This window comes from Pholcus phalangioides, unplaced genomic scaffold, assembly GCF_987345545.1.
Source record: "Pholcus phalangioides strain wild (caught in Gottingen) unplaced genomic scaffold, Ppha-v1.0 ptg000022l_1, whole genome shotgun sequence".
NCBI lineage: Eukaryota > Metazoa > Arthropoda > Arachnida > Araneae > Pholcidae > Pholcus > Pholcus phalangioides.
Window position 1 is genome coordinate 15,880,109 of NW_028301615.1, and position 25,999 is coordinate 15,906,107.

A 25,999-nucleotide genomic window follows, 5' to 3' on the forward strand; every position below is an offset into this window, starting at 1 on the left:
TACCTATGTATTTTCAATTTTTATGTTCCAGAAAAGTAAGTGATTAAATACTTTATTCAAAAAGGTGAATGAATTACGAAATGTGAAATGTTATACTATCAGTATTCAAATTATTAAAAAGTCGATAGTGTAAAATTTAGATGTTGTTGTTATGTGTTGTCATGAACAAAATAATTAAAATTTACTTTCTTCAAAGGATGACTTCCCACTGGCGAGCCTGCCTCTTTTGGGCTATACTGTTATGTTGCCAAGCCAAAGGGACAACATAAGCAAAGATTTTGTTTTCAAATTACAGTACAAAAACCATGCCTATTTCTTCAGGGCAGAGAGCGAATATATATTCAGTCGGTGAGTATTTTTTCAGCTTCAGTTTTGAAAAATATTGAAATAAAGATTGATTTAAGTTCTTGTATTTTTCAAAGATTTTTAATTCAGACTAATTGGTAAAACTTGCCTGCAACGGAACCTGTCAAAAAAAGCTTAGACCCATTATTCCAAAATGTCAAAATACACATTTAAAAACCCAGATTAAATGGAACCTGTCTAATGCCGAAACGGAAAAGAAAATTGCACACTCTTAACAGAAAAATTCACACATACACTTTGAGTGTTTTGCAACCAGTCGATGAAGGGATCATCCAAAATATTAAAGTGCTCTAGCAAAATTTTTTATGCAATCTCTGCTTGCCAATGTGAGTTCAACATTATCCACCTTTAGATTAGCAAAAGCCATTTTCGTATTTGATGCTGTGGTGTTAATAAACCATATATAGTGAAGCTGTTGCTTTGTGAAATTGTAACAATTAATTTTTTTGAAAAAGCAGACCTTTCTATGAGAGAGATCAATGAAAGGGTTGGATTTCCAAATGGTATGCAAGACTTACAAAATTATATGAATTTGTGTTTTTTTTTCTTTCTCAAAAATTTCTTTCCATGGTCGCAGGGTGGAAAAATGTAGGTGGGAACAAAAACACCATTATAGAATCATAAAATTTTACAGTGGTAGGGGTAGGAAGATCGTTATATCCCCCTTCACAAAAATACTTCTTAGGGGTGGCGGGAATTACAGAACATAGACGACAATGTACAAACTGAATCTGACACTACAGATATTGACAACCTCATTAAAAATATTAGAGAAAGTCAAAAAGAATGTAAATATTGTCAGTTCAGAAGATAAATAGGGTGGGGTAAAGTTTTATACAGAAAATGCTGTGGAAACCTGATTTTGCACATTTATATCAATTGAACCTTTATTAAGCAGAAACCTGTGTTCAACAGAAAAAAAACTTGGTCCCTTGAGATTCTGTTTAACCAGTCAGATGGTTACAACGGCATAGGTTGTTACTCCAATTCTTAATCTAATTATTGTCAAGCTGATTTTTTTTATCTAATTATTTCAATTTGGAAAAACTAATTAGTAATTATTTCAATTATCATAATTTTTTCTGTTGTTGATTTTAAAAAGGCTGTTCTAGAGTCAATGTTCAGCAATTTAACTAACTTGATAACATTTTTGATGAGAATTCGCAATGTCCCTTGTTTATGATTCTGATTTGCCACAGTTTTGCAAATAAAATATGGTTTAGTATAATCTTATCCCCTAATCTTAATGAAATTCAATTTTCATGTGTGGTATTTGATTGCGCCTGATTATATTTTCACATTTAAAAGGTTTTGAAAAGTTTACCTTGGTTGTAACACCTCCGTTATTATGGCAATATATTTCATGGAATCTCTGATGCCGTTAAAACTCAGTTTGACTGTATTTTACACTCAATATGGCATTGTGTTATCTAAAAAAAAATTTATAATTTTTTTTCTTTTTTACAAAAATAATTGCAGTCCAATAAATTTGTAATTCACATATTAAAATGTACTTGCATAATAAAAGTTTTAGCAGATAATCACATCACATATGGGGGGTTATGTGTAGTTTCAGAAGAGAGAAATGAATGAGATAAGGTATAGTATTAATTCTCAAACTGACCTCGATCAATCGCAATTGGTGATTAAGTGTAATAAAATCATTTTTTTATACAATGGAATAATTTTTGCTGACTATTTCAAAAATTTCTTTATATATTGTCTCCTCTCATGCCAGAAGCACGAATGTGTAATGTCCTTGGGTGAAAAAGAACGTGGGAAATGGCGTTTGAGTATTTACTCTGCCCATGCTACTCTATGGAAGTTATTTTCTTAAAATGTTTTGGAACATGTTTCAATAGAGATACACATTTTATTTTATGCACAACTTAATAAAATAAGGTATCCAACTAGCTGATGGCGAAAAAAAAAATTGCACATTTGTGCTTCTGGCATGCGGGAGACAATATGGGAAATGAAGAGTAAGAACCAAAGCAGGGGGACATAATAACAATCGTTTTGCTTTTCTTCAGAAAGATTGTATCCCCCCTCCCCAAACAGGCACAAATTTGTCTATCGTATCTATTATTAAATCCACCTATTGCATGGTTCTGAAGATGCATGGTTGTGTATGATATCTACAGTATAGAAAATCATGAGTTTCATTTTTAATGAAAATGAAGTCAGTTTTTTTTGTCTGTGTAGGTGGATCGAAGTCATCCAGAGTGCCACACTTCGAAAAGATGTTTGAAATATTACTGAACCACACAAATTGTTTTAAATTGAAATTTACATAATTTTAAAAAGAACTTGAATTATTTTGTTCTGTGCTGGGAACAGATGGAAGTAACTGCAAGAGATCTGAAAAAGAAAAAAAAAAGAAATGTGAAAACCTGCCGCTGCTCAGAGACCTGCCATAAGGGATTGAATTTTACTTTGGACGAGGAAAATCATCAGCAGCCTGAATGATGAGTTTTCCGAATATATCATCTCTTTTTTTTTTTCTTACTTTTAAAAACTTTTTTTTCTACCTCATCTTCTCATCTTTTCTTTCTTTGATTCATTGATTGAAACCTCTTAATGTAAGTTATTGAATATATTATATATATATAACACACACATCTTGAAGTTGAAAGATGGTTATCGGAATGCAGTTTTTATGAATGTGTTTTTTTAAACAATTTTTTAAATGCTTTTATTTGGTTTTTTTATTATTATGAGTTACGTGCACTTTTGCGTGGTTTGTATGTTTGCAACTAACGTGTGTGTGATCAGTTTGATGTTAGTCGTTTTTACAAAAAAATCTCTTTTTGACTCGTTATTGTGATTTTTAAAAGATTGTTTATTGTTTGAATGCAAATTATAATCGTGATAAGAAAAGTCTCATTACTCTGAAATTATCCCGTATAGTTTCTATAAATCACTTAAGTCATCTTCACAAAGTTTAGCTCTGTTGTTTTCTGGCTGCCTTAATTTCTTCGATTTACATCAAAAGATTTTAGATGAAAACAGACTTGATAATCATTGTCTCTTTTATTTTTTTTAGTTATTCTCTTGACAAAAAAAAAAATCCAATTCTGCTGTTATCCTACAAGATTTGAGATCTCATGGTTTTTGTAAATTAGGAGAGGGAATCTGTGTATTTTTAAAATGTTATACAGTATTTGTAAACTGTTCAGAGAAAATTGGACAGGTGATTGATACCCATTGAGACAAATAATATTTACAGTGGAATATATAGTTTCAATCCACTCACAACACACACAGAGTGTCAGAAAATCTAAACTTGGAAACACGTCCGTCAAGCACCAGTCCTCACTTCTGACATCATTTCTGCTCTGCCAGTTCCGCTCTCTTCATAGGGAGCATGAAGGTTTTTTTGTATGAAAGAGCCCCACCACACTAGTACTGCTGCCCAACATGCCTGGAATGGCAGTTATTGTGGACGATGAATTGGATTGTAACGAGTGGATCAGACTTAAATCCACTGGTTTTCTTTTGTGTGTGTGGGGGAGGGGGGGGGCACCTGTAGAATCTGAGGAAGATCTCTTCGCAAGCATCTTTCTTGCAGCAAGCAAGATAGATACTACACCAGGAGTCTATGAGAGGTTGCGCCAGTCTTTAATTTCTCAATGTGAACTGTGTAACCACACCTTTAGCTGTCACCTTGAACATTTTTTTTTAGTATTTCGCTGATCTGCAACTTATTATTCTATTACATCTTCTCTTTTTTTTCACTTGAAACTTCAATGTGGATGATTTACTTTATGCTTTCCTGACACTCTGAGTGGATTGCGACCATAGGTTCCATATTGTTCATCTCGATGGGTGTTATCACTCCTTCAATTTTTTTTTTCTAAAGTTTATGAACACCCTGTGTATAACAGTTGTTGCTGAATCAAAGTGAATTAAATCAATTTTATAAGAACAAAAAGACCAATTGATTGGGGTATAGTTATCATTTATGCTTTACATGTTTTTCACGTTCTTAAAGCCTCATGTTTTTGTTCATTTTTAATATTAAAACTCTTTATTTTTTATGTAAAATTTGAATAAGTAGATTTGAAGGCTCAATAAGGAGGAGGAGAAGAATCTATTCGCATATAATTGTTTGATTGGGTTTTCCATTCCTTGATAAATCACACTTTTATTGTTACTGATTACGGATGGCATGAATCATCAAAAGAAATAGACATATGAACGCTTACTACTGAATCTCTCGGGCATTAATTTTTTCAGCTCTTTGGATCACCCTTGATCTGAAATGGGGTTGTTTGCATTTCCCTATTTAAGTCCAGGGGCCATCCAAAGAGGTTCAAACTATCATATATGCTACATACCCTGTTATACATGGTTTGGTTAGACCAAAGTTTCCCAACCTTTTTTGTCCCATGCCCCCCAACGCAGTCTAACCCATGGGATCCTATGTTATACCCGTAGCTTCTACCTCCCCCTGGAACTTTCCATCACCCACGTTGGGATTCACTAGGTTAGACCAAGGGCACTTGACCATTTTTAGCTGCTACCCAAAATCAACAACCTCAATCAACTTTGTGGCCTGGGGTCTATTTCAAATTTAAAAATTACTATTGAGTATTTCTAAATAACAAAATGTTTTGTTTTCGAAATTTGTGAAATCACTCCGAGGCATGCTAACAGGTGGGCCAATGGGTCCTTAGCTTGGGACCCAGAATCAAATAGAATGCTAAAATTATTGAAAACCTTTGCTAATTCTGAAATTATTTCTTTCATTAGTTCTGGAATTTCTTTCATTAATTTCAAATTCTCATCAATTATAAATTTTCATTAATTGAGTGGCTTCTTATTAAAGACAGACATTTGCAACCTTCAGTAAGTTGAGAAAAAACGACCATTGTATACTGGTGGTTTTTTTTTTTAAAGCCAGAAATAATGTGCTTTTATTCGTTATTGATAGAAATAGATTTCACCATTCAAAAAAGTGAGAAAAATCCTATAGGAAATTAATTCTAACTCAATTTTTTTTGACAGATGTCCATCTCTGATGTGAAGCCACTCAATTGTTGCTTAGTGTGTTCATATTTTTGCACAGTTATTTTTCAGTACCTCTGCGTTCTATAATATTATCTATTTTTAGTTACCTGCTTCTCATGGAAAATTTATGAAATCATGGCTTAAAACAGTGATTTTAAATCTGTCCTCTGCGGACCCCTGAGGTTCAGGAGTACTTTGTAAGGGAGTCTGTGGTATATTGACCTTCATCACAGTGGGGGGGAGGGGGGGGGGTGGGGAAGGATATCTGCAACATCAAAAAGATTGGGAAACACTGGTTGAAGAGGATCCAAAAAAAAAGTCTGGGTCCTATCCCAGGATGCCAAAGATACTCCCCAGAATCGAAGGGAGGGGGAGGGTAACAAAAAATTTATCTAATTTGTATGACCCACCTCATCAGATGCCCCAGTGACCCATAGGTCAAGAACCCCTGAATTAGTAGGAGGTAAACCATTTTTTCCATGACAACCATTGTATAAATCTTCTACTGTATGTATAAGCTAAAAACATTATTACAGTGAAGCCTGTCTAAGATGCACACTGTATGAGATGGAAAATTGTCTTGAACAGAATCAAAAGATAGTCTGTTCGATGACCAGTACTTTGATGTGCATCTTTATAAAACAGAAATCAGTCTAAAACGAAATATCAATTCAGTTTCTTGATGATCCGTTTCTTACAGGTTTAAGTGCCCAATTTATCGATTGAAATATAATTTTATTTTAGCTGTTCTATGTTACTTCAGTGCTTGTCTCAACAAAACCAGTTTATGTCCTCGAACTTTATTCATACTTATCACATATTCCAGTACTGCCTGAGCATTTGCGTACAAATATTTAATGATCAAAATTATTCTTGAAAATATATTACAGCCAAGTCTGTGATGATATACGATATGTTTTAAAAAAGTTATCAAGCCAAGGCATCACAACGAGAATTTATAATGTACAAGAAAAATAAATCTGTCAAAATTTTGGAAGTTCTATCTAGATGTTTTTTCTTTGTTTGCGTTTTTAAAGTTTAAAAACTTTTTAGGATATCAATTCAGGAAAAAACGGTGACAAGACAAACAGTTCCTTGAAATAAACTTGTGGTAAATAAGATAAATGCTTTGTTGGACATTGTTATATCAAATAAAGGGGGGGAGGGGAATACAAAAAAAAATCATTGTACTGCACTTGTTGGAATCTCATATTCAAGAAAAAAATTTCAGAACTATATATACATATGCATATATACGAGTAATTAATAGAGCATGTTTGTACAGTGTTTCATTATATATCATATTGTTGCCAGGTTAATTACATGAAACGGTAATGTATTTCCTTGATGTATAAATAGCCTTAGATCATAGAGAAAGATGAAAAAAAAAGTTTTTTTTAATGTAAAACCTGAGAAGCGTACTCAAGTTTTGTGTTCAGTCTCAAGTGCCTGATGCCATATTGGTCATACTTTGTTCTGCCTGCGCTCTCTCTGTCTCCTGCACTCGTGCTTCATGTTTTGTTTTTGTTGTCTTTTTGGCTATTATATACTTGGTTTATGATAAGTGTGGTAAATCCTGGCATCTTGAGCATAACTTGCTATATGCGAGATTTATTGAATTCATTTTATATACAAGGTATGACTGGTAAATAGGGTGAATCGCCTCTCATTTCGAAAATGTGAACAGCCCGATGCACTGCCACATGAGGGTTATGTTTTTCCCTATGTAACATCTGCACCTGTTTTTCAAAATTTCTTGGCAGGTGTTTGTTTATGTGGTAGCTATAGCGTAAGAGTTGTTAGTGCGTTGCATAATGGAGCAGAGAAGCAATATGACATTCTGTTTCAAATTGGGTAATACTGCAGCAAAATGTGCACAGAGATAAAACTATCTCTCGGGCAGTATTTCAGTTTGTGGATGTTATTAGAACACCCAAGTTATCTTTTCCAGTAAAGACTGGCTGTAAAAATGTTGTATCTGCTGTATCGATGAAGTTGCCGCACAACTCCATTCGCTGTTGTTTTTTTTTGTTGCTTAGATGATGAAAGACAAACCTTACACAAAATTTTCATTTACCCAAATCTCCAGTCACAATGGTTTGAATAATGTCACTCAAAAGATTCAATTCTTTCGGCAAAGTTCAGATGGACAAATGCAGAACAATAATTGCCAAACTCAGTCAACATGTATTGCTATTCTGGGGTATCATCCCGTCTCCTACAATGGTGATCATCTACATTTTCACGATCTTCATGTGAACCACTGAAATACTGCCTTGCGAGATACAACTTCATCTCTGTACATATTTTGTGGGTTTCTGTTGCAGTTTTGCCAGATTCGAAACATAATTTCATATTGATTCTTTGTTCCATTACGCAATTCACTAAAAACTCTTACTTTACAGCTACTGCCTGAACTAGTGATTCACTTTACTTACCGATCACACCTTGTATATAAAATGAATTCAATAAATTCTTACAAATAATGCACAAATTCACAAATATAGTATTGTAATGTGGTGTATTTTATGAAAGCTTTCATATGTTTAAAGAGTTCATTATTACCTCTTCCTTTGTAAAGGCATGTTATACTTCAGTCGAGGACGCATTGAAGCATCATCTATCAGTGGTTGCCGTAGGTGGATAGGGAAATAACTTCTCATTTCTGTTCCCTCAGATTGAACCCACAGAGTTGATAGTCATATTCATGGTGATAGACAAGTATCTTAGAATTCGGCACTCATGCCCTCCCCCTTTGCTCAGTGATCCAAAAACTTTTGCTTCGAGATACGTATGTGTATTATGAACAGCTCCACATGTGGAATGATGTGATATTGCTGGAATGGTATGACATCTGCCGATTTTGCGTGTTACTAATTTTATAGATAGAGGAGCCCTAGCTTGGCATAAAATAGTGCTGTTGACAGAAAAAAGACCCATGCACATGTGCCAATTTTCCAACATTATCAAAATTTTTCGGTCGGAAGCCTGGATTCTTCAAATTTTTTGTTTTATAGAAACATCCCTAAAAATCCTGAAATCGTGCTACACAAATTAAAAGTCCTAAAGAAAATCCCCTATTCCTTGCAATCTCAGTGACCATGTTTTTCCGAAAAAAATATTGGAAGTTTCCAATTGCTATCATCTCCAAAAAAGTCACCAGTGTTAAGAAATGAAGTGCTATTGAAAATTGCAGTAGATTATAAGGAATTCCACAAAAAAAAAAAAAAAAAAACATTTAACATGAGAAAGCACATCTGTATGATGGAGATAAAGAGCGCTATGTCCATTTTTGTCACTATTGGGGTAATGCTATTAATTTGCTGTACTTTTGTTACACTACACATAGGTATAGGACACCAAGTCCTATTTCAATAAATAACAGATATTCACACACTATAACATAAATGAGCTCCATAGGAACCCATACTAGAAAAAAAAAAAATCCTCAAATGGCTCTCCTGTAAAATTTCCCTTTTGGCAAATGCCTTTTACCTCTGACACAGATATAGAAATATGTGATGAGTAATCATAGGACACACATATTTTTTTTTTTAATTTTTAGGCGTGCCAAAATTACTGGAAGATACGGGAATGTCCCAGGAATACAGGTCATATGATCACCCTGAAAAATTCCCAATTTCCCTTTTAATTTGTATGATGTTTTCTTCAGCAACAAAATGATTTGTCATGTGACAAACTACAGACTTTTTGGGTTTCGGAATTGGCATCTATGCCCATGCTATATGTTCTGAAGAAAAAAAAAGATGTTGACAATATTTACAATAATCTAATTGATACTACTGAGTTGTTCACCCAATATCATTGCGATCAAAACATTTACCACCGTTCCACTGATTCTTGTACAGACTTTTTAAATTTTAATTTTCTGTGTTTTTATTCATTCTGATATTGGAATTTACTGGATGTTATATTGTTGCGAGTATGATGGAAAAAAATAACCTACCTCTATTATTATCTATAAATGCTTGTCATTGGTTCGATGCCAGGATTTAAACCACTATCATAACTAAGTGAATATTTTATGTATTGTATTACTATTTTGCTTGAACATATCATGTAGGAATGTATACTCCTCTACATTGCCAATCGATCATAAATCATTAAACCCATTATATCACCCACCAGTTAATACCATTTTTGAGTTAGCGAACTTTTTTTTTTTTAAATATATATTTGCCTTGTTAGCTGTGCTAGAATGAAACTATTATACATTTTACTATTTACCCTGGAGAATGATGTTTAGAATCTCATGGTATAAAATTTGAAAGGAAGGAATGATTGTGTTCGTCACATATAGGAAATTCTTGAGGAAGGATGAAATTTGCCATTTTTTCCCCCTCACTCTCTCTGTAAGAGCATTTATCACATTTATACAATGGTGACAATGGTGCTTATACATTTACTGTTAACAAATTGATACAGTATTGAAATTGTATTTTCATTATTGTGCCGTGCTGCTTCCTTGTGCGTATTATATTGCCTTCTCCTACGAAGAATGGAAAAAAAAGAGCAGCTGTGCATCGTTTATTAGAAGTTGCATGTAATAAAATTATATTGTCCTTATTATAAACTTTGTTTTTGTTTTCATTTGCATAATCATTTATTATAGCTAGGACCGCTATGTGGAGGCGCCAAAATGTGTGGTTGTGTCAGCTGTAGTTGCTGCCTTGGTTACAACAATAATCATATTTTTACTCAGTCATATCTGCTTAGTAAATAGTCTTTATGCATAGAGAACAGGATAATTGCGATTGCTGTTTTTGCAATAATTATGATCTAAGAGCAAAATTTTAATTTTACTCTCTTGATTCAATTAAGAAAACTGCAGTGGAACAGTTTACAAAAAAATATCCTGCAGCTTATATGAAGCTTACAATGGTACAATTATTCAATCATTACACTTCACTCAGTTAAAAAAATTGATGGCAGCACACACACTACACGTAACCAGCATTGCACGGAAATAAACTTCACGTTAAGTTCACAACATGTACATTTCACCATGCACCAATTCGTTAGAAGTTCTGCAGAGGAATGTGGATGAGGTGCATGTGTGGTTTAGTTGTAGTATATTAAGGTTACCCGAACGTCACCATTTTTTGTTATTTTAAGCTCACTCATACATTTTTTTAAAATTTCACCTTTTTGTCCTCGGTTCCCAAATTATATTTCATTCATGTACATGATACCGGATTCCGGAACTTGGAAATGAGGACATATGTTTCGGAATCCGGTATCTCCCCCCACCGTCAGTAGAGTGGAGCTGTCAGGACTTCGACCCAGGATGATTCTTTTAATTTTTTTTGTTTCCTCCTCACACACAGGGCCGTCTTAAGAACATCGAGCCAAGTGATTTTTCTGAGACCCTACCTGGGAAATTCCCGAAAATTCACCTACTCGTTTTTCTGAGGCCCTCGGTCCATGCGTTAAGACGGCCCTGCTCACACACTAAATTCACTAGTGCCCTTGAAAAATCTGATCAGAGGCCTCTGCTGCAGCATGGGGGGGGGGGGGCATGCAAATACGATTCAAATGCAGTGGCGCTGGGTTGTGAAGAGATTCATTACAAGGCAGCACAAGCCTGCATTCTGATTTTCTGATGCTGGTTAACCCAATTTGAAAACTTTTTTTTTTTTTTTACAGTGGCGCCATCTTTTATAAACATGGGTGCGGCATTTCCAGGAGTGCTCGTGCATGCGTTCTCATTTCTGAATCTGTTGACTACGGAGCGTGCATGATTGATTAAGAAAAAGTTACGTCACGGGTGGAGATACAGGGGGGACATGGGGAGGGGCTACCAGCATCAAAAGTAAAACCGACTTACCTAATGTATTTGCGTATACAGTATATGAATTGGCATCATCGCGTGCGCCCCCCAGATTTTCAAGTCTATCTCCGTCTGAAGTCGACTAATTACGTGATCACGTAATGTCAATCCATTTATTCGAAAAGAATAGATACCACTAATTTGCGAACATTTAGTTATGGGCATCTTTTTCCTCAGTCACCTCGTTGGTCATTTTGCCTGCTGTGGATTTGCATTGATGAGAAATCACGTGTTCCATTCGTTTTTGGGGTTTTCGCCCCCTTTAGTACCACTACTAAACCAACATGTACCTCGTCCATTCCTCTGCGAAACTTCTAACAAATTGATACAAGTTGGAATGTGGGTGTCCGTGTTGTGAACCTAATGTGAAGCTTGTTTCTGTGTAATGCTTGTGATAGAGTGCTGCCATCTACCACATATTTTTCGTACTACGAGTGAAGTGTAATGTTTGATGATTTTACCGTTGTAGGTCTGTTGCTCTCTGCCCCTTTAGTACCACTGTAATTAGTTGCGGTGCTTCATTTCCTGCACTGGCAATTTTTCAGTTGATTTTGGCAAAAACTGAAAACTGCGGTTAGTTGGCGATGTCCAATATTTGCAATTTTTGATATTTCGTATTTTCCCGAAAAAAATATGGTCAAGAAGTTTATTATTGACAGAGTCAAGGTTAATTTCACAAAAACGCAGGTGAACAGCTTCACCGCCGATAGTCTCGTGTAATCAGCTTGACAATCGACTGTTTATAAACATTTCAAGTTGAATCTTTGTTGACGTACGTTCATTGCGGAAATACTATGGACGACGACGATCTCTTGGGCGAAATGCCGTCAGACGAAGGCGCGTCTTCGAAATATGCTCCAACGGCTAACGTTTCTTCCTATGGGGGCCGTAACGCCGCTGCTAAAATCGCAGCCGCAGCAGCAGTCGCCAGCGATGAAGATGACGACGAAGATGGAGACGATGACTTCTTCCGCAGGAAATACCGCCGGCTCAAGAAGATGGCCAAGAGCCTTATATTCGTGGGTTCCATAATAATTTCCGATACATTCAGTGTTAGGGGGTCATTCAAGTATTACAGCATCGATGGGGGGGGGGTGTTTCGGATTTGCTGACTATTGATGGGGGGGGGGGGGTTTGGATGATGCTTACGTCATCAACCCCCCTTTATACAGATATGAAATATTCTTAATGACATCTTATTCGGTGCGCCAAAAATGGGGGAAAAAAAACTAACTTTCGATAGTTATTGGGTACTTGAACTAACATTCTGCCTATTGAAGTCCCCTACACACCCACTTTAATGATCTCTCAATGTTTCACGAATCCTGCAGGTGCTCTGGAACTGTGCCACGCATCACTCATGTGATCTGTAATTATGCCACGGATCACTTAAGTAATCTGGGAATGTTCTGTGGGTAACTTGAGTGGTGTAAAACCGCACTAGGGGCAGCTTAAGTGCTCTAAAACTGTGCCACATGTCACTCAAGGGATCTCTAAATGTTCTATGGATCGTTTAAGTGTTCTGTAACTGTGTCACGGGTTACTTAGGTGATCTTTGAGACCTGCTTCAGTAATCTAAAAATGTGCCATGGGCCACTTAAATGCTCTGGACTTGTGCCACGGGTCATTTAAGCGATTTGTAAATGTGTGCCGCTTAGTCCATTTTAAAAAAATTAGGTTTGAGGTGGTGGGGAAGTCACATCAGATAATCTTCAGGGCCATGTTTAGTCTGCGGGTCAAGGATTTACCATATAAAAATGGCTTAAAGGGTGGGTCGCAATGAATTTCTTAAAGAGAAATTTTGAGTTCTTACCCTTCAAATAGCATTGAAATTAACAAAAATTGATTATAATAATATATAAAGGTCAAAACTTTTCGAAATTTTAATTTTTTTAAAAATATTTTTTGCATTAAAAATTTGTTTTTAGTCTTGGGGGTGGGGAGTGAGGCACATGAGCCCACTATGCCCCTCCTGAGCATGCTTCTGATCCCACCAATATTCGTTAGGAGGTAGGGGGCAGTGATAATGAAATTTTGCTGGGAAGGGGGAGCAAAAATGGCTAAAAATTTGCTTACGTAATGCTTGAACGGCCCCTTATTTTATTTTCAATCCTGTAAATTCCCAAATGTACTGTATACCACTGATTGTGCACCATTTTTTTTATCGCCAGACCTGACTTAGTGCTATTTTCTTGGACGAATAGCCAACATCATCCATAAAAAATGGGAAATAGCCAACATTTATAGCAGAAAGGGTTTGCTGTAGATGGTGTTGAATAGCTGTCGTATAATCCAGAGGTTGGGGATTTTTGGCGATTTTTTTCCGGTGCCAAACACGCCCGACGAAAGTCGCCAAGTCTGATCTGACGCTACGGACGCCGGAAAAAAAATTTCCAGCATAGAAAACAACAATAACGGAAAGCAACAAGCATAATAATAGAAATATTCCCAGCAATAATGAAAATATCGCTGTTTTGGCATAGCCGAAAAGTTTGCAACAAAAAGGTGCACCCTATATTGGGAATTTACCAGGCAACTCGGTTCACTGTATTGATTAATTGCTGACCTGGTCTCTTGCTCTCAGGTCACTCTTTTGTTAGTAAAGATGGAGATGCTTGAATTTTCGTGATACTGGCATAACATGAAAATTCAAGCTTTTCCATCTTTACTTCAGGAAATGGAAACCAGATGGCAGTATGAATACATAACAAGAGCAACTCAACAACATAAATATGTTAGGACTGCACATACACTCAGAACACACATTCCAGGATGTGCCGATTCATTAGAAATTCCGTGAAGGAATGTGTACGAGGTGCATGCACAATTAAGTAGTAGCAGTAGGTTACTCTTTTGGTCACTCACATGCTTGCACACTATTTGATCACAAACTCTCTATGTCACTGATAACTTGGTCCCTCGCTCTCTAGGCCGAGGCAAACTTATGTTTTTACAGCTTGTAAGCAAAACTAATTTTGTCATCCTTCTCAAATTTCACTTAATTTGATATTTGATAATTTACTATTCACCTACAGAACGAGGGACCAAGTCCAAGAAGTGACCTAGAGAGTTTGTGATCTAGAAAGGTGTGCAAGCATGTGAGTGACCTAGAAAGGTGTGTAAGCATGTGAGTGACCTAGAGAATGTGGAACCAAATGAGACCAACCAACGGTTAGTGGCCAAATGAGTTATTTAGAGAACATGGGAGAGGAACAGTCAGCGATAAAAAAAAGACCTACAGAACGAGAAACCAAGTCACAGTGAGTAATCATTAAAGTGACCTAATGAGTTTGCAAGCATGTGAGTGACCAAAAAAAGTGACCTAGAGAACATGGGACCAGATCAGTAAGTAATCAAGAGAATGTAGGACCAGGTCGGTGAGCGATCATAGGAATGACCTATAATGTGTGTGGGCAACCAAAGCAGTGCACAATCTCATCTCTCTCTCATGTGATAAACAAAAAGAGTGACATAGCTCGTGTGCAAGCATGTCAATGGCAAAAAAATTGTGAAAGCATGTGACCGTAAAAGAGTGAGCCTAGGTCAGTGGTCGGCAAACCGCGGCTCGCAACCCACATGCGGCTCTTTGGCCCCTAGAGTGTGGCTCTTCCACAAAATACCACTTTTTTGCTCACAATAACTCCAGATTTTTGAAAAATCATGTTTAGACACGCATTTGGGCCATTTTGTTCTTGCTTCTTTCCCCTCCCTAAGGAGTCATCTTTTTTTTTCACGGGCTTTTGCCGAAAGCCTGACACTGCTGTCATGTCACACTTCCGCGACCAATCGGTGGGTCGAAACTAAGAAGTTCGGGAAAAAGTTGTCGAAAACGAGTTTTTTTTTTCCCTAAGGTACTCGGGGTCAGATAGACACAAAAAACGAGTCTCCTCTCGGAACATGGGAGGGGGGGGGGAACATGCAATGTTTTCCATACTAAGGAACGTCAACCTCTAACCCGGCCAGATCATAGAAGACGATGCTAATGGGCCACCACCTCTCACAACGACTCTCCCGTGGCCACCTCTCTCCATCCGCATCGGTCATATACAAGACGAGTATGGATGGGAGAGTCTGAAAGGGTCGACCTCAAAGAACGTATTTCAATCAGATCGAAGACACTTTTAGCGAAGGCCAGCTTAGGAGTACCCTAATTAAGTTAATAACAATGTACCTACCTATGTAGTTCAAATTAAAAAAAAATTTGGCTCTCAAAAGAAATTTCAATCGTTGTACTGTTGATATTTGGCTCAGTTGATTAATGAGTTTGCTGACCACTGGCCTGGGTCATTGAGTGAACAATTGAGTGACATAGAGAGCAATAGACTAAGTCAGTGAACGTCCAAATAAGTGACTAGAGAGTTTGGGTGATTCACATTCTTTATCACAAGAAATTACCTAGAAAGCATGGAATAGATCGGAGAGCAATCAAGCAGGGGGCAAAAACTGACCTGGAGAGCAAAGCACCAGGTCAGTGAGTGACCAAGTCAGTAAACGAATAGAAGATTGACCTTGAGAGTGGTTTGTGAGTATGGAAACATAGGTAGAGAGTGTTGGCATAGGGATCCTAGTAACTACTAGTTCTGAGGTCTCCTTAAAATGTCTATTGATGAAAAATATTCTTTTGTGAAGGATATCCTAATATATATATATATATATATATATAAATATATGTGGGGGGGGGGAAGTAGCCTAAATTGGACCACTTCACACATTTTGCTAAATTACTGTCATACTATTCGTCAAAAAATCACAGAACTGAGTAGGATGTTAGGTACTTTATATATATATGTTTAAAAATATGGTTATTGAAACTTTATATCTCATTTCATATTTGAACGGTATCATGAAAATCAAAAAAGTGAAATTGGTCCAAATTAGGAAACTAGTTTCTTAAGTTGAACCAGTTGTTGAAAAATCAATTGTCCTAGTAGTGGACACTCCTAGGACACCCTGGTAGCACCCGATCGGAGAACATTTAAACGCTTGCAAGGGCAACTTCTGGAGACAGATAATTTCCCCACCCCAAGACATGATGATGCAGCTCAAGCAAGGAGAACCAGAATGGGAAATTTGATACAGGAGTAGAAATCACTCCTGGTAAAGTCTGACAGTCTTTACGCCATTGCCATTCTGTAAATAAGTTGCATATCAGCCTTTTTTGCATTCGAATATTGCTACATGTCTGTCGACGAATAGCAGCTGAATGATGAGCTGTGATAAAGATGCCACTCAGAGAAAGCATCCTCTAGCTGCTCGCTGTTTACTTTCCGACCCCACATTATATGGTGACAGTTGTTTGTTTTAGTGAGTTCTATCACCCCCATACAGTTCTGATCATCAGTTTAGTTACTCCCTTAACTCTTTAATGCCCAGTTAGAAGACCTGGGAGGGTTCGTGAAAATACCAAGTTTTTTGTGTTCGAAGTGGACTCATCCAAATTTCGGCCACTTTCCCTCTCCCCATCCTATCTCCATGAGTTTCTATTCATGCTACCCTTTTCATTGACGTTCACCCTTTCATTACAATGGATTTTAGGAGATAATTTGTCTACTGAAAACACTCCCTTTCCTCACAGTATTATATCTTTGTAAAATGCATTGAGTACCCTAAAGAACATTGATAGCGCGTTGCAGATGTCTTTTCCGTTCCCGCCTCTGACAAGAGCTTTCATCTTCTTTCCCGTTGGTGACAAAAGCACACCAAAACATACCCATACCCCCTATCTGGGCCGACTTGAGGCGGTTACGGCATTAACCTACTCGGACGGCTTCGGCCGATCTGGGCACTATAGAGTTAATGTATTGACATCGTCATCATGCATCTTCCCTCCACCAGACCTTGAAGTCTCTCTCTGTATAATGGTGCATCCTTTACCCAATCATATCCTTGTGAAAAATATTTTATTCAATGACCAATATGATTAAGGAGCATTAACACAATCTTCTCAAAAACCAGAATGACGTTCTTTTTTGCATTGAAGCTCATTTCCATATTTCGACTGGGGTTGATGAGTATGACTTTATTGTTTTGCTGGTCTTCATAGAGTGATAATAATCTGTTGTTTCTCTGTATTTTTATTTAGGAGAATGCTTGCCTCTGTGATGAAGTTGCTCAGCTTCAGGAGAAAATTGTCATTGCAAAAGAAGAAAGAAGGTATAAATCACACACGAATGCCAATTTTTTTTCCTTCAATCATTATAAACAGTGAAATCCCCCCCCCCACACACACACACAAATTTCAGCAAGCATTCTTTTCAGAGCATGTGTCAGAGGTGCAGACATGATGAAAACATTGAGGAGGGTTGAAAGTTGTAAGTCGTCCTGTAACTTAACACCTGCGTGTGAAGGAGAAGCAGGTTTGCACTGTATTGTATATTCATTAATTTTTGGGGGGGGGGGGGGTTCAAATAGGCTCAGTTCCCAGTTTTTGGCACTATGCCTTGTGTGCATATTTGTGATCACCTTCACTGTGATTTAATGAATAAATTTGCCTGTTCCATTGCATTTGTAAAGTTGAGATTGGTACTATATAGGGCATACAGGCTCAACCCATGGCCTGAAGGCCAAATGTTGCCTTCAGAGTGATCTGATGGGGCCTGTGACCTTAAACCTAATTTTATGAAAAATGAACCAAGTGGCTTATTTACAGATACCTTAAGTGACCCGTGGCAGATCTACAGATGATTCAATTGACCTGCAGCATATTTGGAAATCGCTTCAGTGACCTGCAGCATAGTTTTAGAGTACTCAAGTGGCCCATGGTGCTGTTTTATATCACTCAAGTGGCCCATGGTGCTGTTTTATATCACTCAAGTGGCCCATGGTGCTGTTTCATATTACTCAAGTGGCCAGTGGTGCTGTTTCATATCACTCAAGTGACCCATGGTGCTGTTTCATATCACTCAAGTGGCCCCCGCCACATTTCCACATAACTTAAGTTGTCCACAGCACAATCCTAGATCACTCAAGTGACCAGTGGCATATTCACAGATCATTGTGTGACCTGCGGCATACTCACAGATCATTGTGTGACCTGCGGCATATTCACAGATCATTGTGTGACCTGCGGCATATTCACAGATCATTGTGTGACCTGCGGCATATTCACAGATCATTGTGTGATCTGCGGCACAGTTCCAGAGCACTTAAGCAGCCCATGGCATATTTCCAAAGTTATATTTTTTCATGTGCGCCTATGATACTGTCTAGACAGTCCTGTGTAACCCCTTCCCAGTGCATGGCGTTATCTGAAAATTTGTCAACAAATATAAAAGGGCTGTCAAAAATACGTGGGTCCTATCTATCAGTTAATATTTCTGGGTTCAACGATATTTTCTGAATGAATTTTTTTAAATTTCTCAACAGACTACCTTATATTGTCTTCTGTATATTTCATTGACTGTATCCATTGTCTCGATGAGGCAAAACTCAGATTTTTCTTTACAAATACAAATACAACGCCACAACAGGCAAAATGCCCAACGAGGTGGCTGATAAAAAGATGCCCATAAAAATATGGATGTCATATACACTCATGTCCATAAATTAAGGATAATTCAGAATCACACGAAAATCGAAATCTAAAGTAAAAATTTCACCTGTAGAATTATCACACACATCTGCAAGAATGATATGCAAATTTCTGGAAGTCACCAGATGATGCCGATAGTACGTCAAAATGACGAGAGTGTAAGAGGGGGGTATATAAGGAATGGTGGCAAAGAAGTGAAATTGTTCACAAGAGTTCTGTAAGGTGACAGTGCCATAAGTGGATAGTTATGACACAGAGGACGATTTACATTTACTAAGATAGATATTTCCCTGTTACAGCTACCTTGGCTATAAAAATAGACTTGGCATGTTTTCATCGGGATTATCATTACTATTAATTGCTATTATTTGCCTTAATTATTAAATGAATTCATTCTTCCCACTCTTTTTTGCTAAGGCTGCTATAACAGGGAGGAACCGATGAATAAATTGAAAGTTGAATAGTTTTCGTGATGTGAAATGAAATAGTTAGTGAGAATTCAAAATGCTTGAATTCATATTTAAAGTTGATTGAAATCAATTTCAGATTTTTGCTGAGAAAATTATTTCAGTATGAAGCTCAGAAAGACGGCAACGCACAAGTAGCAGGAAGCTCTGTGAACAATGTTGCGTCTGGATCTGGTAAGAGTGGCTTACCAGATGGTGTCAGCGACCATACTCTTCCTAAAAAGAAAAACCCTCCGAAGAAAAAGCAGGCACCTAAAACTGCTGGTATTTTTATTATTTTATATCTTAAAAATTTCCTTTTGAAGATGTGATGAGTTTGAAAAGTTCATCAACTGCATAGATCAAGTGATGATAATTATAATTGATTTTCTTACGAAATTTTCCAGATGAAGGTGCCAAATCGAGAAGTAAAAAGAAGAAACTGCCTGGGGAGAAAAAAGAAAAGAAAATGGTGCAACCGATACCTCTGGATTGCTCGGGACGTCCAATATTTCCCATCATTCTTGGTGATCTGACTGTACATAGTCTAGGTGTAGTAAGTAGGCTGAAAAATAGGTTTTCATAAAAACATTCCCTTGTAATGCCATTTAGTATTTTTCCGGATTTATGATAGGAGTTGTTTGCTCTTGAAAGTTTGTTATATCATGAAAATTCTGTATCCTCAGTCAAACGTTCCCAATATAAAACAGAGATCCCTCTGATTTGTTTCAAAAGTTTACAATGTTGATTAGTCTTATGAAAATTATCGACTAGCATGGATGCAGCATAGTATAGTGCAGTGTTTCTCAACCTATGGTCCGCAAGCAGATTTGATAAAATTATTCACCCGTTGTAATTGATATTAATAACATCCATATGGGTTAAAATAAAATTATACCTCCATACTTAGTTCTACCCACACACCATCAAAGAGAATGCAGGAAATTGTGATCCTAAATATGGGTGATCCTAATTGTGATCCTAAATTTTTTGCCAAAAATTTCAATTTATTGCTTCAAATACAATTTGCTAATTACTACTAAAGTTGCTGAATGATGTGGAAATAGAGAGTTGCTACAAATCTCATTAAACAAAAATTCTCTCTCTCATGAAAAAAATACTCACATGATATGATGATCATATTTCACCGAGAAAAATTCGGTTAACTGGGATCTTAAATAGTAATCCGTAAAATATGAGACATCGCCAGTTGTCATCAAAAAGCACAATCACCGATCGCAACTAAAATTCAGAACAACCTGGCAAATATGTGAGATGAATATTTATAATTTTTTCCATAATTACCATAATATAATTTATATTATGAAAATGCTGTGTATTCACTACATAAGATATCACAAATTCAAATAAGTATCATTGAAAAAATGGGACAAATGTATAACATAATATAAGTATTGAACCAAATGAAAATTACAGGAATGTCCCATAATACGGGACACAAATAGTCCGTCAATTTGTTTCAGACATTTTACTGGTCCTTGTTTTCAGAATGGTTGAGAAACACTGGTATAGTGCAATGTTTATTCTATGCACAATCAAGTTCACAACATGGAAAGGCCTTGACTGACGGTGCTGTTGTCCTAAAGCAGCTACTCATGTAACTGCAAGCTTGACAAGCATGCATGTTGTACAAGTATTTTTGTACAAGAATGCAGGTTTAATCTTTTGACATGAATATGTCTTTTAAATCTTCTGACGATACTGGGTGGGTGCATTTGCAAAAAGTTATAGGAAAAAATAATTCAAATGCTCATTTGTATGGAATGGACTGAATACCTAAGTCTTGGTCTGATTTAGCCCTTGTTTTTTAGGTAAAATGACAGTGATATGTATATGTGCCAAAAATGATCAAAACATGTTTGGTTATGTGATCCACAATACATTTTTGTATACTTAATTATTTTCTTTTTCCGCAGATAATTCATGACAGACCAGGCTTCCATGATGAGAACACAATATATCCCGTTGGATTTTGCAGCTCAAGAATATACATGAGTTTGAAAAATCCGCCTCATCAATGTCTGTACACCTGTACGATTATGGACACAAATTTCGGACCGAGGGTATGCTTTCAAAATTTTACGCATTCAATAATTTGCTGCATAATTATTGTTAATAGTGTAATCACGTCTTTGAAAAAATATAACCATTGCATTTAAATGAAACTGTCAAGCATGATTATCAACAGCATTTAAAATTGTGAACACATGAGTCAACTGGTATCTGAGTAATGAGATAGTTTTTTTTGTTTCTTTTAGTATTTCTAAGATTGCTTTCAAATTTGTGCTTTGAAAATAAAAATCAGCATACCCAATTTCATCTATGTAAGTGCCACAAGCTCTCAGAAATTTTATCTATTCTTTCCTATAAAACATTACATCTCTGGAGCTTGTTCTTAGAAATGCACCAAACTAATGAAAAGAGATGTTATTTTCTCAGCCCGTAACTGTGTTGAAGAAAGGGACTTTCTGGATATTAATGCTGAAATGAACTTTGAGAAGAAAAGTTTGGTATCTCTGCTGGGAATTGAGCCCCGGTCCTTTTGTAATCTGCACCAATGCACTATACCCAATATACCACAGAGATACAATTGTTTCTTTCCTCATAACATATGAGTATTTCTAGCATACTGTTTTTGTCTCTGTTCCTGGCATGCTTGGGCTTATGGGGAGTGGAGACACTGCCTTTCAGAGGAGATTATAAAAGTTATTTTAGTAGGTTCTAACTCTATGCTATAAACCTCCTCTTGCCTCATTAGTTATGTATCTGAATGTGAAAGACCAGACAAATCCCACTTCATATTTCCTTATAGAAATATCAAAGTGTTTACAGGAATGGTTGTATGTGGAAATGGAGGGACACTATTCTCTTAGGTGTTTAGAGGCTGATTGTAAACAATCTGTTACATCAAATTCAACTAAATTAGGTGTAAATACTAATGAGATTACAGGGATTCAATTTTTAAAAGAAAGCAAAATAAAATTAGTTCAGATTTTTACTGTCACTGCCTGGATAGCACTTTAACCTAGGGCTATATACACTGAAGAGCCAAAAAAACTGGTGCACCTGCCCTTACCTATCGTGTAGGGCCCCCCGCGAGCACGCAGAAGTGCCGCAACACGACGTGGCATGGACTCGACTAATGTCTGAAGTAGTGCTGGAGGTAATTGACACCATGAATCCTGCAGGGCTGTCCATAAATCCGTAGGAGTAAGAGGGGGGGGGTGGAGATCTCTTCTGAACAGCACGTTGCAAAGCATCCCAGATGTTCAATATTATGTTCAATAATGTTCATGTCTGGGGATTTTGGTGGCCAGCAGAAGTGTCTAAAGTCAGAAGAGTGTTCCTGGAGCCACTTTGTAGCAATTCTGGACGTGTGGGGTGTCGCATTGTGCTGCTGAAATTGTCCAAGTCCGTCGGAATGCACAATGGACATGAATGGGTGCAGGTGATCAGACAGGATGATTACGTACCTGTCACCTGTCAGAGTTGTATCTAGACGTATCAGGGGTCCCATATCACGCCAACTGCACACGCCCCATACCATCACAGAGCCTCCACCAGCTTGAACAGTTCCCTGTTGACATGTAGGGTCCATGGATTCACGAGGTTGTCTTCATACTCGTACACGTCCATCAGCTCGAAGCAATTGGAACCGAGACTTGTCAGACCAGGCAACGTGGTTTCCAGTCCTCAACAGTCCAATGTCGGTGTTGTCGGGCCCAGGCGAGACATTAAGCTTTGTGTCGTGCAGTCATCAAGGGTACGTGAGCGGGCCTTCGGCTCCGAAAGCTCATATCGATGATGTTTCGTTGAATGGTTCGCACGCTGACACTTGTTGATGGCCCAGCATTGAAATCTGCAGCAATTTGCGGAAGGGTTGCACGTCTGTCACGTTTAATGATTCTCGTCAGTCGTCGTTGGTCCCGTTGTTGCATGATCTTTTTCCGGCCGCAGCGATGTCGTAGATTTAATTTTTTACCGGATTCCCGATATTCATGTTACACTCGTGAAATGGTCATACGTGAAAATCCAAATTTTATCGCTACTTCGGAGATGCTATGTTCCATCTCTCGTGCGCCGACTATAACACCACGTTCAAACTCACTTAAATCTCGATAACCTGCCATTGTAGCAGCAGTAACCGATCTAACAACTATGCCAGACACTTGTTGTGTTATATAGGCGTTGCCGACCGCAGCGCCGTACTCTGATTGTTTCCATATCTCTTTATTTGCATATGCATGCATGTACCAGTTTTTTTGGCTCTTCAGTTTTGTATGGGCTGCTTTAAAACCTTGAAGTTGAGCTTGCTGCCTTGACTCAGTTGATAGGCCTATTTTCTCAGAGCTGGGGGTGCATGACATTACTGCTCTTAAACCTTTTTTCACCTGCTGTATTCACATGGCTTATTTTACATTTTAATTGCTTATTTCACGGTTTTAAGTGAGTGATTTCTCCTTCATGGTATTGTTTCAGTGTCAGTGGTGTGGTATTTTGATAATTCATTTTGGTGATTCTTACATTAGTTAGTGATAAAATATTTTGAGTTGCTGTGAGATTGCCAGACCTGTTATTATGTATTGGCCCTCTAGGGCCTGCTAAAGATATGCCCGGAGAATGATATCAAATCATAAAACACGACAGGTACACCACTTTCTTTGCCAGGTGCAGGTCCAAGCTAGCAATGATTGCAAACTATCGTAATTAACAAGGTAGCAAAGCAGGGTTACTTGGGTCTGCCAGAGCAATGACATCATGCATTGTGTCAGCTGGTACCGACTCGAGAGGGTCATGAGACAGCCGTTGTTATATAGGCCTGGCTTTAACCTTCCTTCTTGCAACAAAGTATGTATAGGAAATACATAAAATTCAACATGCATATGGAATTTTGTAAAATTTTGAAAGAACAATCAGGCTTCCAACAGCTTTGTAATAATTATGGCCACTCCATTATTGGTCATTTTTATATTTTAATACATAAATTGCACTTATCCTCATTTGTGTAGTTTGAAGTCACCCCTGAAGACAACCTTGAGCATCAGATAGTCAGCATGGATCTGAATGAGTGTCATTCTTATTTGCTCAAATCCATCAACATACTTTGGTGAGTGTTGTTTTCTCTCTTCCCCCCTTTTTTGTTTGTTTTTTGTTTTATGGGAAGTTCGACATACCATACTTTTGTTGCAATTATCATTTTCCCTCTTGGAAACAAAGTTTACGGAGAACAAAATAAATAATAAAATTGCTGCTAAATACATGCAAAGCAGTGGTTCCTACTTCTTTTACTGGGCACTTCATTGCATTTTCACAGCCTCAGCAAAATTCACATCATAGTAAAATTATTTTTTTTCACAGTACTTTTCCCACACCCTATTGAAATAGTCAATAGGCCTATATCATAAAACATTTTTCAGCTTGTATGTCCCGTCCGAGATTGCTTTCTTGTATGCCTGGTTAAGCTCCACCAATTTAGCGAAACTACTGTTGGAAAGAACCTATAAGGAGACAAATTTCTTGGACACATCATGACAATGAATTGCAAGATGATGTAACTCTCCATTATTCATGCAAGAATTTAGACAACTGGCTTGTGTGATGATGAATTCAGCAAAGAACATTCAACAACCTCTGCAAGGAATCAAATTCACAATCCTGGTTAGTGCACTAGACTACTATGCTACAGAAGCAATGAACATTTTTTTTTCCTTAGATCATAAATACGCTGAACTCTAGACCATACACTGGACAGTCAAGCTAATAGCACATACTCACTTCATATAAGCCAGTTGTCTAAATTATTGCATGAATAGTGGAGAGAGTCATCTTTATATAGGTTGCATCATCTGGTAGTCAAGACTAGTATATATGTATGAGCTCTTCAATACATTGTACACTAAGTGAGACAAATGTGCAAATAAGCAAATAATGGGTTCATCCTTGTCATTAAATTGGTCTTGCAGATGCTTGCCACTTGAACAACTAAAATCGAGTAATATTCTGGCTGCCAAGCAGCCCAAAAATGTTATTTTCTTGTTTCAATCAATGAATTTTGATCAACTTCATATGTGATGAATTTCTGTTCCCATATAAGTGAATCTTTTATATTTGTATTTGAAAATATTATCAAAATGTAATTCTGTTTTTCTTATTCTTCCAGTGGGAAAGATATTTTCCCCACAGATGGCCAAGGTGCAAAATTTTTTGGGCTGACTCACCCGATAGTGCAAAATCTGATACAGAGTTGTCCTGGAGCACGCAAGTGCGCAAAGTACAAATGGACTCAGTTCGAAGTTAGTAAACCTAAACCCGAGGAAGATGTGAAGCCTTTCATTGAAAACGATCCAACAGTGAACTACAACATTTTGCAGCTCTTGCTGTCCGAGCTTGTTGCATCTTGAATAGTCGTACCTAGATCACGAAATATTCTCGATCACTGAATTGATTTTTCTTTTGTATCTATTTTCATTTATCATCATTGATATACTAATAAATTTTTAGAAAAAAATATTTGGAAAGATTGGAGTAGTACAGTCAAACTTTGATTTCACAGATTGTAAGACCGACTTACTACCTGTATAAGTAATTTTTTTCTGAAATCTAAACATACGAACAGTACAATGTTTTATGTATTGGTGTGCACCAATTGGCCACTGGAACTTTCCCATGAACACTCTAAATGACTTTATTGCCTTTTTTTACTAAAAAAAGAAACCGAGTCATTCTCTCCCTTTTTTGTGGTTGTCTCTAGAGAAGTGCTGAACGTCAAAT

The 25,999-nt window shown here is 37.2% G+C and overlaps 2 protein-coding genes across 3 annotated transcripts in view; both read left to right on the forward strand.

Annotated features, from left to right (window-relative positions):
• Positions 1-3,425, forward strand: part of Cdep (Chondrocyte-derived ezrin-like domain containing protein) — a 61,124-nt gene extending 57,699 nt beyond the window's left edge. The window contains exons 25-26 of one of the 2 annotated variants that reach the window (XM_089249830.1): positions 197-348; positions 2,572-3,425. In XM_089249830.1, the coding sequence (XP_089105956.1) occupies positions 197-348; positions 2,572-2,617 (198 nt within the window). In that variant the 3' untranslated portion in view covers positions 2,618-3,425. The remainder of the gene's footprint in view (positions 1-196; positions 349-2,571) is intronic. The other variant, XM_089249829.1, reaches the window with a different exon arrangement.
• Positions 3,426-11,964: 8,539 nt separating this feature from the next.
• Positions 11,965-25,730, forward strand: LOC149069527 (transforming growth factor beta regulator 1). The gene is made up of 7 exons (XM_089249850.1): positions 11,965-12,249; positions 17,313-17,383; positions 19,308-19,492; positions 19,615-19,763; positions 21,145-21,291; positions 24,238-24,335; positions 25,389-25,730. The coding sequence occupies exons 1-7, from the start codon at positions 12,025-12,027 to the stop codon at positions 25,627-25,629; spliced, it is 1,116 nt and encodes a 371-aa protein (XP_089105976.1). The 5' UTR covers positions 11,965-12,024; the 3' UTR covers positions 25,630-25,730.
• Positions 25,731-25,999: the final 269 nt, after the last annotated feature.